The following is a 14982-nucleotide window of genomic DNA, read 5'->3' as shown; positions in this document are numbered from 1 at the left end:
CAGGGAAAAGAAAATTATTTTTTGTATGAAGCATACCCTGGGGTAGAAAAAACTTTCAGTGTGTGTGACAGCAGTAAAAATTCATCACTTTCATGAAACAGTATTTATGGAGCTACAAAAACTTAATGGTAATGCGGGTCAAAAACTTCTCTCTTTTTTTTAATGTAATGTTGATATTGTGACACAAGTTATGGTATTAGAGGCTTATCTTCTATTGTTAGGCTTGTAGTTTTCCAGTGGAGGGTATATAATGGCATATATATATAAATGCATGAACTGGGTATTCTGATGGTGGTAGTTTTCTGCTAGTGTAGCTAGTTCCAATTCTCAGACAGTATAATCTGATGAAAATGCTTTTTTTTTTTTTTAATGCATTTGCAGTGACAGCATAGGATTTTCCAGAATAGAGGGTGGTGAAGGAAGGTGTGTCTTCCCTTCCATTTCAGTCACTGCCCATCACCATTCTGCTTATCATAGCTATGCTAGCAGAAGTCTGTTATGTCAGTTTGGTGAATACTGATGCATATGCCTGGTGTGGGAATAGTCTGGCAAAGAATGCCATGCCACACAAAATTGGTAGCTAGCAACTAAGGCATTCATCTGTGTATGGGGGATGGCTGTAGCTGTTCAAGTAAGCCATGGCTCAGAATGCTTATGAAAAGAGGAGGGGATGAAATGTTTCATCAAGGTGGTTTAAGGGATACTTACAAGGAGTTCAAATGTGGTCAAGAGCTGTGTTTGATCCCTTGTAGCTGTTAGACAATAATGAGTATACTCTTATTTTACAGAAACTTTTGGAGGTCAAAGTGCATGAGAATAACCTGAAGATATATCTGCATTTATAAACTCCATGTATACAAATGCATATGGAAGATCAGCACTAATTTCCTAGAATTCTGGAAGTGTATAAAAATGTAAAATTTTGACACACTGCCTCTTAGGATAGGTATGCTCACTTCTGCCTGTGGCAGTTGGAACGGCTGGAACTGAATCATCTTCTATTCAGTTTTGCTGCACTGTTCTTCTTCTGTCTTAATCTTTTTTTTTATTTTTTATTGTGACTTGTTTAGTAATTTTAAAATTGTTCAAAATGGTAGTTTTAAATAAAGTTTGGACTTGTCTGTAAATTTGTCTTTTGAAAAATTTTCCTCTGGCTTACAAAATGGTATGCAGAGTGCGTTGTTGGAAGTTAACTGACTTTAAGTGTTGGCATGCTTGTAGCAGTTTGTTACTGCTCTTCAGAGAAACACTGCTAATTTTCCTGGGACAAGAAACTCTTGTCCCACTAAGTTTCTCCATCCCCTACAACTATGAGTATAGCATAGAGTATAGCTGGTCTGTGGAAAAAAAAAAAAAGTTCCTGTTCATGGCCTTGTGGAATTTGTTTCTACCAGCACATTTATCTGAGGTGAAGTAAATACCCTAGGTTTGTAGTTAACTGCAGAAACCATTTGTATTTTTCTGCATATTCTGTTCTGTACTTTCAATGTGCAAAGGGATAAACCAGTCTGAAAATTTTAGTATCCTCTCACAGGTAATACTTAAAATTGCTGCAATTGAAAGCCTGTAGAATCTGTTCCTGAAGTATTTGACTTTGTGAAGAGTTTTCATGTAGAAAGGAAGAAATTTAAAAAATTTTAAAAACAGTTAAAGTCAGTACCTAATGAAGTCTCATGGCAAAGGCAGAATTAGGATTGTAGAAAAAATAGGCTGGAAAACTTGAACCAGAACAAAAATTTTCTTCACTTTTTCAGATTAGAGTTGCTAATAACAGTTAAGTCATAAAATTGAGCTAGAAATATCCTGAATAAGCTATCTATCTGCTGCATTATAGAGATCCTATTTACCTTAAACACCAGGCTTCTCAAATTAGTTGAAGAGCAATGGTCATCTTGAATTCAGAATTGTCTTCCTTTGGAGGTTAGTCTCCCACAGCATATAGCCATATTATTACTATCTAGTGACAGTGAAGCCTAAACATGCCTCAAGTTTGAATAAAATAAGAGTGTGATTCTTCTGCGATTTCTTTTTTTAGTTTGTTTTGAGTGTCTCTGGATTTTATGAGTGAATTTTGAAATGGCAGATTACAATCACGTGCCTCTTGTCTCCAAAGGCAAAAGTATAGCACAAGGGTTGAAGACAGTTTAGTTACTGTGCAGGCTTTAAACTCATGGTGGTACTGTATGCAGAAAAAACTTGACAATTTTGAGGACAGAGGAAACACATTGTGACAAACCTGTGAAAGTGAAACAAAATTCAAGTGTTTAATCACTAACTTGGCACAAGAATAATTCAGGAGACTTAAAAGAGGACATTTTCATAAAGCAGAACAAGAAGATTTGTGCATATTTGAGAGACATCTAGTTTATATGGTAAATCATTAAACTCTAAGCTTAAGAAATAGCATGAGCACACACCATTCCTGAATTCTTGCCCTGGAATGGCAATGCACTGAAATGGTATTTCTTTGTCATATTTTCTCTACCCTTTCTTTACAGAATCACAGACTGGTTGAGGTTGGCAGGGACCTCTGAGGGTCATCTGGTCCAATCTCCCCCTGCTTAAGCAGGGCCACTTAGAGCTGGTTGCCTAGACTATGCCCAGGTGGCTTTTGAATATCTCCAACATGGGGGACTCTGCAACCTCTCTGGGCAACCTGTGCTAGTGCTTGGTCACCCTTACAGTAAAAAAGTGGTTCCTAACATTCAGAGGGAACCTCCTGTGTTTGTTTGTGCCTTTCTAGTCTACTTTCATTATCCATTGCTCATGTAGTAGAATTGCTGAAGAAGTTAAGCTCTCTAAGTCTGGTGTCAGTCCTTCTGCTCATATGTAGCTCAAGTAGAATGTATTTTTCCAGTGGTAGTAGAAAAGATCTTGCTTAAAACAATTACAGGAGACATGAGAAGCAGAGTCTTCTGCTTGATAGATTGCTTGCTTCCTTACCAACCTGGACCAAAGTGAATGTTGTATTTTACTGTCCAGTATCCATTGCACAGTTCATCACTTCAGAGGCAGTTCTGTGGGGTAATGAGTACAAAGAATTCAGATAATTATTTTTAAGAGGAAAGTTAAAAGGCCAGAGCTGATTCTCTTCTATAGCTAACATAATTTAGTAGCAGCTCCTCCCTTAAAGGGAAGTTGCTGTATAACACCTGTCTGTTACTGTTGTATATTGAATGACCTAACAAAACAACAGAATGCACTGGTGTATGGAGTGAAACCAAATCATGTTGGACTACTTTGACTCATCTTCACTACTGGAAGTAGCTGTTACTTCTGGGAGGAAGGTGGAATAATTGATTTCTTGCAATTTATTGTAACATTGCTTTTGAAACTTTATTTTAATCATTCCATTGTATCCTGAAGGGATTCATGCTCCAAACCCAATTACAGCATTCACAAAGTCTAAGCATTAAGACAACAGAAAACCCATAGTAACTGTGGGTTGCTTTTACTGCAATGCCAGTATTTTGAACTGTAGTTACCTACTACAGGATTACTATCTTGCATAACAGCAAGGGGTTCAAACAAAACTTAACTTTCAGTGGTAAACTTTGAAGAACATAAGTTAAACTATTAGATGAACTGTCTTATTTCAAAAGAAGCCTTCACCCGTTCCATACAAGTTTGCATATTCACATAGCAGTATTTATTCAAAGACAGACTGGAACATTTCTTGCCCTACTTTTATATAAGCTTCTCTCTCTTCATTTGTCATGAGAGAGACAAGCTCTGGATTTTCACTAACTTCGCCATATGAACGAGGCTGACCAGCTACCATTAAAATAGGACCTTGCGTTTCCTCTTCCTCCTCTTGTTTGAAGTTGCTGCCTGCTGCTTCCATTCCTGCTCTTGAGTGCTTGCCATCTTCCTCAGACTCACTGGTATCGCTGCCTGATTCAGGTAGTTTGCTTCTGACAACAGGAGCCTGGTCTGTGCTAGACAATGACTTTGATTCATGGATCAGAAGAGTCTTGATGATTTCATTTTCAGTGACAGTTTCTTTAACACTTTCTTCAGTTTCTTCAGAAGCATTTACTCCTACTACACAACACTGAGTATTAGAGGTATCAATAGTTACAGTTACCTTAGGCATCCTACATAAATGATTTTTTTCTACTCTGGATCTTTTTTACCCACACTTTAGAATTCTCTTGAAAGTGCAGACATTTCCAAGAGCTTTCAGCTTTAAAGATGACCACTAATGTTACTGCATGGTTACAGCCAAAAATTTCAGGACCTGGTACCTGGCCTCTGGCTTTAGGAATACTACTTAAATCAGTCTAAAGACTAGTTTTTAGAAACTAAGATCTGATAGGCACTAGTGCAGAATCAAAGCATTACTCTATATTCTAAACCAAGCTCACTACATTTTCAATAGGAAAGCTGTATTTAAATGCAGTAAGGCTGCTAAACTTAAGGATTTGCTAATGCTTGAAACTTACCAACACTATTGTTGGTGGATGTTGTTGCTCCTTCCACAGTGCTCTGTGACATCCAGATAGGTTGCTTTTTAGCTGCTTTTTCTCTTATTTTCTTCTTGGACTCAGAGTCTTGGACATCAATAACTAAGTTTTGGGTGTACATGTTGCCAGAAGAGGAACTTCTGTCGGCCCATTTTTCAGCTCGGCTGCAGGGTTCCAGCACACTTGACCCCACTTTCTGATCAAAGCTGAATGAAATGTCACCCATTTTGGACAGGTTAAATTCAGGCAAGAACCACCCCAGTTCCCATTCAAAAAAAGACAACCCCCCCCCATGTTTTGTCAGCAGACTAGCTTTGACAAGTGCTTTATATTAAAACAATATGCATTCCCCATTACCTCATCTCAGAGGCAAGTGGTTCTGAACCATTGATTTTTACATGGTCTCTTCAGTAGTGCGTCTCTGGACAAAGCACACTGATAGAAAAGCGTTACTTTCTCACAGAAAGGGCTATGAACATTAGCTGAAAGAGAAGTCTGGAAAATTATTTTTAAAAGGTAGCAAAAATAAGCCTATAAATGCATAACAATAATTTAGAATGCCTTAGATCTTACAGGCTTCTTCATTAAGAAGCTAACAGTACTGAACAAAGCAGAATTGAGTAGAAAATAGGCTGCAAGTTCAGTATTTCAAAGATTTTACAGCTGGAAAGTTGCTGGGGGGTTTATCTTGATCAGAAGTTCTAGGGTTATGTTTATACCTTTCTGATAATTCTGGTATTTCCATTGGCTGAGGCTCCAGCAAGTGGTACGGCAGAACAATATCTTCAGTCTCACGCAGCAGCACAAAGATAGGTTCAATCTGTTCATTGAATTTTGCTAGCAAAGTTCGAGCATCATGCTTGGGAAGTGCTGAGGCATCTTCCTCAACTTCAGTGTTGCAGTAAGTGCAGCGGAAAGTCTCTGCAATGTTACCCAAATTGGAAAATCTTGTGTTCATAGGACACAAGAGATCTGCAGTCCCTTGTTAAGAAATCCACAGTCTGGACAATTACCAAAACATTCTGACTTTATCCATTTGTTCACATTAACTAGGAAACTCAAGTAAAAAAAGGCTTGCCCTTATCCCCCCCCGCCCCCCTTTTTGGAGAAAGACTGGTATTCACACACTTGCTGTGCAAGAGAGAAATGTCTATATTGGGGGGAAAAAGTTAAGTTGGCTAGGCATGGATTATCATCAGATAGTAAGGTTTATTTTTTTGTTCTCTGATCTCATCTTTTTTTAGTCCATAAATGTAAGACGACAGACATCTGCAAGCATAAGCAGCATCTTGTTTTAGTTGTTAGAGTTGTTTAGAGTTCTGAAGTTCAAAAAGACTCATTTAGGGTCAAAGCATATGCACAAACTTATTATTTATGTCTTAAAGAAAAAAAAATAATTAAAGCATGTTCTATTAAAATATATCACCAGCCTCAATGTTTGCCTTTCAGTAACTTGACAAAGTCCCTGCATTTAGAACAAAGGGATGATTTTACTAAGTGGCAGTACACTAATTTCACCTTTGACATTTCAAGTTAGTCATATAAAGTTCACTCTCCCTGGCTCTGGCATCCTTTCCAGATACCATGCCCCAGATGTTCACACAGCAGCTGTGCTTACCATATTGCAACATGATGCCACTTTAACTCATTTTGAAAGAGTACTCTCTATTTAGTTGTTTTGATTTTAGAGAAGAGAAGCCCACAAGCTCTGATGCCACTTCTGCTGTGGATGTGTCATGTTGCCCTGGGAGGAGCCTGAACTTCCCCGTTTCCAGCACAGGAGTGACAGAATGCCTCTCGTCTGCTGCTGAGCTGAGTACGCTTACTACAGTAGGTGGCTGCAAGCAGTTTTATCCATCTTGTCCACCTCTTCCATCAGAAGAGTTGAACACACAAATGGATTAACTAACACATTCAAAATGGAGTAAAGCGAGTACTGTATTCTCATTTCCATACGAGGAAGGGGTACTCACAAGATTTGGATGAATAATCTTAAACCGGGTTAAGCATCTTGTTCATAGCAAAGCTAAGGCCTGGAATCCGATTCCCAACCCCAGCTTGTATATTCAAGATTATTCTTCCTCTTGCTTGGCCTGTTCTAGAGAGACAGCTTTTTCTCTTACCCTCACCTCCCAGCTTCTCCTGTCCCAGGCCCTTGTCCACCAGCAAACGAGAAGTATATCCTAACAAACATGCTTTTATTGCAAAGTTTGCACGGGAGCCAATTTTGTGCTGTCAGAGTTATTCTTTAAGATAAGAGCAAATAAACAATATAAGCAACATACCTGTAAATACATCAAAGAGCTGATTGACTTCCAGGTCCGTGTAAGCGCTGGAGCAAAATGGACATCTAAAAGAGGACCTGGTAGTTGAATCCCGCTCATCCGCTTCTATTTTCCGACGTACATGATCCAGTTTGTATTTTACCACATCCACCAGCACCTTGTAATTGATGTAATAGTAATTGTGCCTGGTGCTCTTCCCATTAGGCCCCGTTTCAACTCGCATACGCAGCTTCACAAACTTGTCTGCCTTGAGCGTGTTGAGGATAGTACGCAGTTGTTTACGTTCATACTTGAGCAACTGTAACAAGTCATCCTCTTTCACACAGGGGTAGCGGATCAGTATATCGAGGGCCAGGGAGTACTCTACTCCATAGAAACCACGCACTATATATTTGGCCAGGCGCTTTAGGGTTGCTGGGACCTCTGTGATAATGTTTTGCTCTTCCATCAGGAGCTGAACCAGTCAGAGAGAGAAGTGCTGTACAACAAACAGAAGGGAGGTAAGCTGTAGCGAACCTTTCTTAGCCCTCACGAGGAGGTATAAAGCAGGTCATTTGCTGCGCTTCACTTCTGTAAGAGTCTTCACTGAATAGATCAATGTAAAATCCTTAACCCGCACCTGGATATGGGGAAGGTATCAATAGATATCAGAGATTACCTAATCTTTAAATACAATGATTACATCTGAAATATTCATGTCCTCTTATGTAAAAGCCCACAGAAGATATCGAGGGAAATGGGTTACAGCAAGTTCTTCTTTACAGAAGACAGCACAGTTAACTTGCATGTCTAGGTCTGCGTGAAGTATCTGTTTTCATTCATGGCCAGCCAGGTAAGGTCTGAGTGAACAATACATGCCTTCAAAAGCAAAGGTCAGGACACAAGCTGGGCAAGAAATCTTTAGCTTAGTTCATAACAATATGTGGAATAGATGAGACTGCACCTCCCTTTGTGGCAAAGCCACAAGAGGTGTTTGAGCACCCTTTAGTTTGCTGTCTGTGATTTCTCTGCTGCATGCTGTGGTCAAAGGCCTAGCAAAGCTGGGGCACAGGATGCTCCATCTTCTCTGGCACTGCCCTCATTCAGTACAGGGTGTTTGGGGCTGCGCCTACTTGTTCCACCACACTAAATCACCGGGGAACATCTGTAGCAGAACATTTTCCTCCTCAAGTACTCTTCTCCCCTGTAGAAATAGGGCTTCTGGCAACAACCAATTCCTAATCCCATTAACTAGAATGTAGCTAATTTTAATCAGTAAAACTGTCCTAAATGTTTCTTATAAATAAGGAGTGGAGGGAGAAGAAAAAAATTGAGGTATGTTTCCGTAAAGCCACATCCCAAGTCCCTTCTTTGAGGCATGTTAAAATCCTACAGTCATATTTGATATCGCAGCCTCTAGCCAGACTGCTCTGCAGAGACCCATGCAAAGTGCAGCCGGGTGTGCTGTGCCAGTGTAGCCACTGGATCAGAAGGTGGGCGGGTAGTGGGATGGCATGGTACATTGCCAGCACTGGCATCCATGCTGTGGGGCACCTTGCTCAAGCCCAGGTAATTGCGTATTGCTACATAGAGCTTCCAGGTGACCTTCATCAGAAACGGTAGTTAATCAAGCAAAACCTATTTGCAATAGCCTAGTAGTTGAGCCATAATTAAACTTGCATCTCAGGGGGGAAGCACTTCCTTTTGGATAAACTAAACCAAATCTAAATGTGCTGGTCTGAGGCTCTGGAAACCCTGAAAGCAATAGCACCACAGTGACCTAAATTTCCCACAGGAAGAGTGGGGGAACACTGGAAGAGGCTGTCCAGGGAGGAGGTTGAGTCTCCATACTTCAGCTGGACAACAGCCTGAGCAGCCTGACCTTGCTTTGAGATTAGTTGTGCCATGAGCAAGGGTTGGACTAGATGGCCTCCAGAGGTCCTGTCTAACTTAAATTCTTCTGTTCTGTTCCAAGAAAGTTAAATTTCACCATAGTAAGGAGAGAAGCTTTGGGAATGTCAGTCAGCTCCTTGACAGTCCTCCTCAGACTGCAAGGAGAGCATTTCTATGCTTTTTCACAAAAGCCTTGAGGAAGAAGCAATTTTATAGTTTTACTCTTTCACTTCTCCTTTGTCCTCATCCTCAAAAGAGGCTTAGCTACAGAGCACCTGACTGTCAAGTGTTAGCAGGGCAGCATAGCTCATTGCATGACTAGACAAGCAATACTCCCTTCTGCAGGCAGGAAAGCACAGGACCTTGAGCTTGTGTTCAACCAAGTCTTCCAGAAGCTAAACCCTGTTCTTGCCACGAGTCAAGCCCTAGCAAGGGTAGGACATGCCATCTGTGTACATGCGCGCAGACATGTCTGTGGTGGGACAGGGACACACTCTAGTCAGGAGTCAGGTACTCCATCTGCCGAAAAGAGAATAGGACTTTAATAAAATCTTGCTGACTGCAATCCTATCTCCACCTCTTTCCCTGATGGATGAGCTACCTCAAGTTGCCAGTGCATTTTCTGTGAGATAAAACCATATGCAGAGCTACTGGATAACGAGTTAGCAAGCATGGTGGCTATCCTTGAGCCACTCGACCATGTTTATGCCCCAGCTGTACTCAGCAGGCAGTTTTCCTTTCCCTATCCACAGCAAGGGCTCTTTGCTGTTAGAGCTGAGTAGGCTTTCCTTTGAAATCGGGATAAGGGTATGCAGAGGAGATGATCTGTATGTTGAGAATCGCCAAGAAGCTTCAAACAGAGAAGCCACCAGTGTGCAGGACAGCTTAGATTTACTGCTCTTGACCCAGGGCTCTGGGCTGGATTTCCACATCTACTCTCCAGTGTTTTAAGCTCAGGGTCACTTGAGCATAACACACAAGATTTCTGGAGCACAGACAAACATCAGACTTCTTCCACAGAAAAATACGCTAACTTATGCTAAAGACTTCTCTTTCTTCTCTTTCTGGCCTCACAGATTTGGAATTTGTTTCTGTGCAGTGGCTTATACTCAGCAGGAAGGAAGGACGGACAGTGTCCTGAGCCAGCCCCAGCTCCAGAGATCAGGAGCATGGCTTTGAGTCGCCTCAGGCTCTGGAGAGCACCGAGCCTTGTCCTTCTACGCTGTGGGTAAATAGCCCACAGAACAGAGGCACTGTAGCCTCCAGTACAGGCCCAGAGGAAAGCAGCCATCATGTATTTCTGTAACCCAGTCCAGCCCCACTGAGGAGCACTAAGTGCAGCCCCAGCATCTGTGCTGGATACAGTACCAGTCACGTGCATTAGTCTGGGCTAGCATCTCCAAACGGGCCAAGGTGCCATCTGTGTGGATTAGTTTTATATGAACACCAGTTGGATTGTGGCACTATCAAAAATAAAGAACAAAACCACTTCTGCATCTTGTCCTTGGCTAATGGGGGCAGAACCCTGACACTTAAAAGGACTTGCATTAGGAGCAGGTTTCATGACTTTTTTTTCTTACCCTAAGTCAAATACAGAATGAAGTAATTTCAAAGGGAGTGTGATAAGTAGATAACATCATTAAGGAAGAAGTAGGACCTGAAGTGTAAGCTTGAGGTTTGCTGACTTATCAAGTCTCTGGATGACTCCTTATCCCAGACCTGCATCACATACTTGCATCTCTAAAGCAAGCAGTACTCTGAAGTGCTAGGAAGTCTGGACTGCGCTGAGGTGCTTCCGAGCACCTTGATGTTAAAAACTTCTCAGGTCCAGAGTCTTACAACAGTGTAAACTATTCAGGGAAAGAAAAAAAAAAACAAAACAACCCCACACTCAAAAAGCCCACCACACCCACACAACAGAACTACCCATACATAAACATGTAGTGTAAATACTATTAATATATCCTGGGAGACAAGTGAAAAGCTTTTTTCAAGAACAAATCCATAGAACTCACTGTCCATTTGCAGTGGAAATTTAGATACACAAGCCTTTGGTTCAATATAAAAGGAAATGGCTTTCTTTTACAAAAATGGCTGAATTTGCCCTGAGTAAAGAATACTCATGGAAAATACAAACCCCTCAAGAAGTGTTCCTTTAAGCTACAGAAGGACCAAAACTGTATGCATTTTATAGTAAAAACTACATAAAATCAAAACAAGGGGAAGCATTCTCTACAGTGCTTTGGTATATTTGAGGTTGTATTTCTCCAGCCCATTTTGAAAAACCTCTCCATCTTATAATTGTCAAATCTGAAGTCTTGCAATTCAGGAAATCTGCTGATTTTTCAAAGCTGTTGTATAGTTTTCAGTTCACAGGCAGCAGTTCTCCTTTAAGAGGAGCCTAAGACCACCCTTACCAAGGAAAGGAGAAGGAAGAGGAGCAGCTCCCTGCAGAGATAGAAGGGCTTTAAATAGGAAACTGCTCCATAGTTCAACTGCAATCTGCATCAAGGAGACAGGTATTTTGCTACTTATGTAGTTGTTTTTTCTTTTTTCCAGCTGATAGCATGTACGGACAAGATACCTTACAAGTCATAGTCTAGCTTCAACCTTTAGCTGCTTTTAAAGTACCTATTTTTACGAGGGTAGGAGCTACCGTCTTATTAAGTTGATTATTTTTAAGATTATTCAGTAACTTAGATGCCTGAGAGGCCCTTCTGCTTGTAGTTAACATGGAGCCATTATAACCTTCATTAAGGAGAGAGGAATGCAATACCTTGTTTTCCCCATAAGCAGGAACTACCTTTAGGATCCTCTTTTTGCTTTGGGAAACGTATACAGAGTTGCTTGTTGTGCTGGCAGGCAACTATCAAAAGCAGAATTTCAAGTTAACAAGCATCATATAGAGCAAGTTCTGCAAGGTTTCTCTGAAGCCAGTTGCTTAATTAACATTTTACTTGAGCTGCCTGAGAAGGCAAACTACCCATCTCACACTTTAAAAGGCACTAAACCAGAAAAATTTATTAAAGTAGTCTTTTGTAAGACTTCATATAACTATACTATTTGCAAGTAAGTTAAAAACCTTACCATTACCTCTCTTGTATAGGCAGAAAACTTCAGGCTGATAACTGTAGAACAATTCCTCCCTTCCTAAAAGTTCAAAGTAATTGCAAAACAAGCTTAAGTATTTTCCAGCCTTTTCCTAGACCTATCTGTGATAAGCCCTAATTATCACCCAGCTGAAGCAAGAGGGTCCCCAAATCACATTTCATTAGCAACTGAGTGAATTCAGCCTTGTAGACATTGCATTATGATGAAGTTATAAATCTTATTGCTCAATGAAATCCACCTACACCAGGCAAGGACTGAAAATGTAAGTGACTGTAATCTTTGATTAGTGTTTTCATTAGCATGACTTTAGAAGACTAAAAGTAACATAATAATTAACTCTTTTGTTGTTGTTGTAAACCAAATATTTAGTACAGGTAATTTACATAATTTTTAGAAGCTTTTGTAACCAAACCAACCTGGAAACTTGAATATCTTGTAAAGAAAAAACCTGGAATTTATATGTTTGCTAGTTTTTTTGCATTTTTGCTTATTAATCTTTTTAGGTGGTTTATGTCTTCAAAAGGAAACAAAAAGCAGTTTTTCACTGTTTTTCTCCAGAAGACAAAGTTATGGGTACTATCATTTCCTTTTATGGGTTAGACATCTGTGTTTAAAAACAATGTTGAAATAAGGTTGCTAGACATTGTACAGTCCAAGGTTAAAATGCTGAATTCTGTTAGGATTGCAATCATCATATTCCATCTCAAATCTATGTGTCTTTCATGGTTTTTTTTATATATGCATAGTGGAGGCTGGTGTTTTGTGATGATGTGACTTAGGTCTCCTTGGTACGTGTTGCAGCATGTATTGCGCTTTTGTTACTGCTGTTTGTTGCTGGAATTCTGACTCTCCAACTTACCTGGCACATGAGTCCATGGAAAGCCCTAAAGGTGAGAGCACCTTGTCTGCATAGGACAGGTTGTGGGACTGGCATCTGTAAATGCCACTACAAAAGGTAGTGTCTCTGAGAAATAGTCAATATCAGAAAAGAAACCTCATATTTTAGTAGCTGTAGCAAGAATTTAGATTTGAAAATACTTCAAAGGTTTGAGACTGCAGTTTAGAAACTGCAGGAACAGGTGACTATAAAAAAAAAAAAATCCCTGAGATTAGCTCTGCTCTTGTTTGTGATTTATAGTAGCAGGGATCAGTTTCATGCCTTATGCTGAGAAAAACCCTGCTACTGCTCTTTTTTTCCCATCAAATAAGAAACTATTCGGCAGATACCCACAGCTGAGAAGTATAATTGGCATAAACCTTCAACTGCAAATTTAAAATATTCACACAGGTAAAATTAAGCAGATATACCTCATTCCATATAGTGGTTCTCAAGTATGCTCCTTTGTTGTCCTGTTACATTAGAAAATGCAAAGGAGCAAGACTACTTGCTCGTACCTGTTGGGTTTAGTCTCTGGGAAATGTTTACAATGAATAATACCTGTGGGTTTCCTCGCCGACTGTTTTGAACAGGGAAAGTGTCATGTAACCTCAGCGCTGTTATTCATTCTACTGTCCTCAGCCTGCCTGTGGAGGTGTGGAACCAGATCACAAGAAAACACAAAACAGCTTTCTAAATTAAGGAGAGTGATGGTCTGGCTGGTAACACCGCTTTCAGAAACAGGAAATCACAATCGCCTGCGCGAGCTGCAGCTGACAACACCAGGGTTGTTCGGCAAGGACAGTTAACCTCCACGTAGCAGAAGTAAATCTCTGTGTAGGTGCTGCCTAGCCAGGTGTCTGCCTCTTTGGTGGCTGGGAGGCAATTCTGTATGGGCTCATGCTGTGCTGCCTTTGTCCTGTATGATTGGAGCAGGAGTGAAAATTGCAACCCCCCCCCCAAAAAAAAAAAAAAAGTGTGGTTTGAGCAGGTATTTCTGCCTGCGGGAAGTCCTGGCACCGAGGGCTGTGGGAAGCAGGATTTGTGCCGGTATGTTGTTGCGATATTGTGTAACAGGGACGTTATTGAAAGCAGGAGCTTGAGATGGGGACAGGCAAAGTCGCCTGGCTTCATTTCAAACCCATTTGGATGCCTGGGATGTTTATCTTGAATGGCGTGGGCATGCACTGCACTTGCAGGCTACTTGATGAAAAGGAGGCAGATAATCAACTGAGCAGTCTCAGGTTGGAGAAATAAATACAGAGTCTGATCAGAGGCTGAAGGAGAAAATTAGTGGGTTGCTGCTTTGGGGGGCAAACATATAATCAGGATCCTCACAGAGGAAATGCAGTATGTTCTACCTGTTGGCAGAGCAGAGGTTGGTGTAGATGACCTGGTGGGAGGCTGTGATGTGCACCTCGGATAGATGGGAGCTGTTATAAGTTGCTTTATTGTCCTCTCCAGGTGACCAGCTGCTGTTTCCTGGACAGGCACACGGAAGCTGTGTTCTGCTGTATCTGGTATTTTCCACACCAACTGATACCCAGCCCTCAGTTTTAAAAATAAAGTTTCTAGCTGTCTAGCTCATACATTCAAGCACTGCAGAATAAGAAAACAACAGGATTATAGTAAGTGCCTGTATGTAACCTGTTGCCCTGTACACATAGGGCTCTTAATCACACCTCTCCTCTTTTTCCCCATGCTGGCCCTTTCACAAAGTCTCTGCCTCAGCCAACAAGCGGGATGTTAATGTTTAGCACTCAAGTGTACAGCCCTGAACCCTGCTTATTTTGTGAACCATCCAAACCTTGCACTGAGGTGATTCATTTTCTTATCAGTTTTCATATGGCACTCTCCCTGTATTACTTAATTCCATGATCCTTGAAGGCATGCTGGTATTGAACTAAATCAACTTTGTTTGAGGGCTTTAGACCTCTTTTTGGATTAGTTTATGTTTTAATCTTACCGATATCTAGAAAGATAGACGATATTGTGCCTGTGTTACATATGGAGCTCTGAGGTACAGAGTTTGATACCAAGATTGCTGGATAGTTTTAAGAGCCTAAACTGAGATGTAAAAAATTAGGATATGTTTTATAGCACTTCATATGATTGCAGCATAGCTCCCTCTGTCTTGACTGCTGTTGTGATCAGTATTTCCAAAATACAACCACTGGTATCACAGACTGGGTACTGGCCAAACACAACCTACTGGGTTGCCTGTGCAGCACCTGGCAGAAATGGGGTGAGAATTCAGTTGTCCCAGTAGGTACTTAGATGTACTTGGTCTGTAACACCATCCTTTCTCTCGCACAGCTTTATCTTATTTACTGTCTTGAAAGCTGGAACAAAGCAGAAGCCTTTCTGCTTT

The 14982-nt window shown here is 40.8% G+C and overlaps 2 protein-coding genes across 18 annotated transcripts in view; one reads left to right on the top strand and one right to left on the bottom strand.

Moving 5' to 3' along the window:
- PCM1 (pericentriolar material 1) overlaps window positions 1–1127 on the top strand; it is a 45601-nt gene extending 44474 nt beyond the window's left edge. For all 17 annotated transcript variants that reach the window (XM_069789002.1, XM_069788957.1, XM_069788976.1 and 14 more), the window contains one exon: window positions 789–1127. In XM_069789002.1, the coding sequence (XP_069645103.1) occupies window positions 789–814 (26 nt within the window). In that variant the 3' untranslated portion in view covers window positions 815–1127. The remainder of the gene's footprint in view (window positions 1–788) is intronic.
- Window positions 1128–2206: 1079 nt separating this feature from the next.
- On the bottom strand, window positions 2207–10293 carry LOC104322385 (general transcription factor IIE subunit 1). The gene is made up of 4 exons (XM_009925537.2): window positions 6752–10293; window positions 5186–5387; window positions 4446–4672; window positions 2207–4041 (listed from the first exon to the last, which is right to left on the bottom strand). The coding sequence occupies exons 1-4, from the start codon at window positions 7197–7199 to the stop codon at window positions 3650–3652; spliced, it is 1269 nt and encodes a 422-aa protein (XP_009923839.2). The 5' UTR covers window positions 7200–10293; the 3' UTR covers window positions 2207–3649.
- Between the last annotated feature and the right edge of the window lie 4689 nt (window positions 10294–14982).

Source organism: Haliaeetus albicilla, chromosome 1 (genome assembly GCF_947461875.1).
Source record: "Haliaeetus albicilla chromosome 1, bHalAlb1.1, whole genome shotgun sequence".
Taxonomy (NCBI): Eukaryota; Metazoa; Chordata; class Aves; order Accipitriformes; family Accipitridae; genus Haliaeetus; species Haliaeetus albicilla.
This window is presented reverse-complemented; position numbering and strand designations above follow the sequence as displayed.

Coding starts and splice junctions, on each gene's coding strand:
- LOC104322385 (XM_009925537.2), bottom strand. CDS start 7,199: ATGGAAGAGCAAAACATTATCACAGAGGTCCCAGCAACCCTAAAGCGC. Junction 4,673..5,185: donor ATACCAGAATTATCAGAAAG/GTATAAACATAA, acceptor CATTTCATTCAG/CTTTGATCAGAAAGTGGGGT. Junction 4,042..4,445: donor ATCCACCAACAATAGTGTTG/GTAAGTTTCAAG, acceptor GTTGTGTAGTAG/GAGTAAATGCTTCTGAAGAA.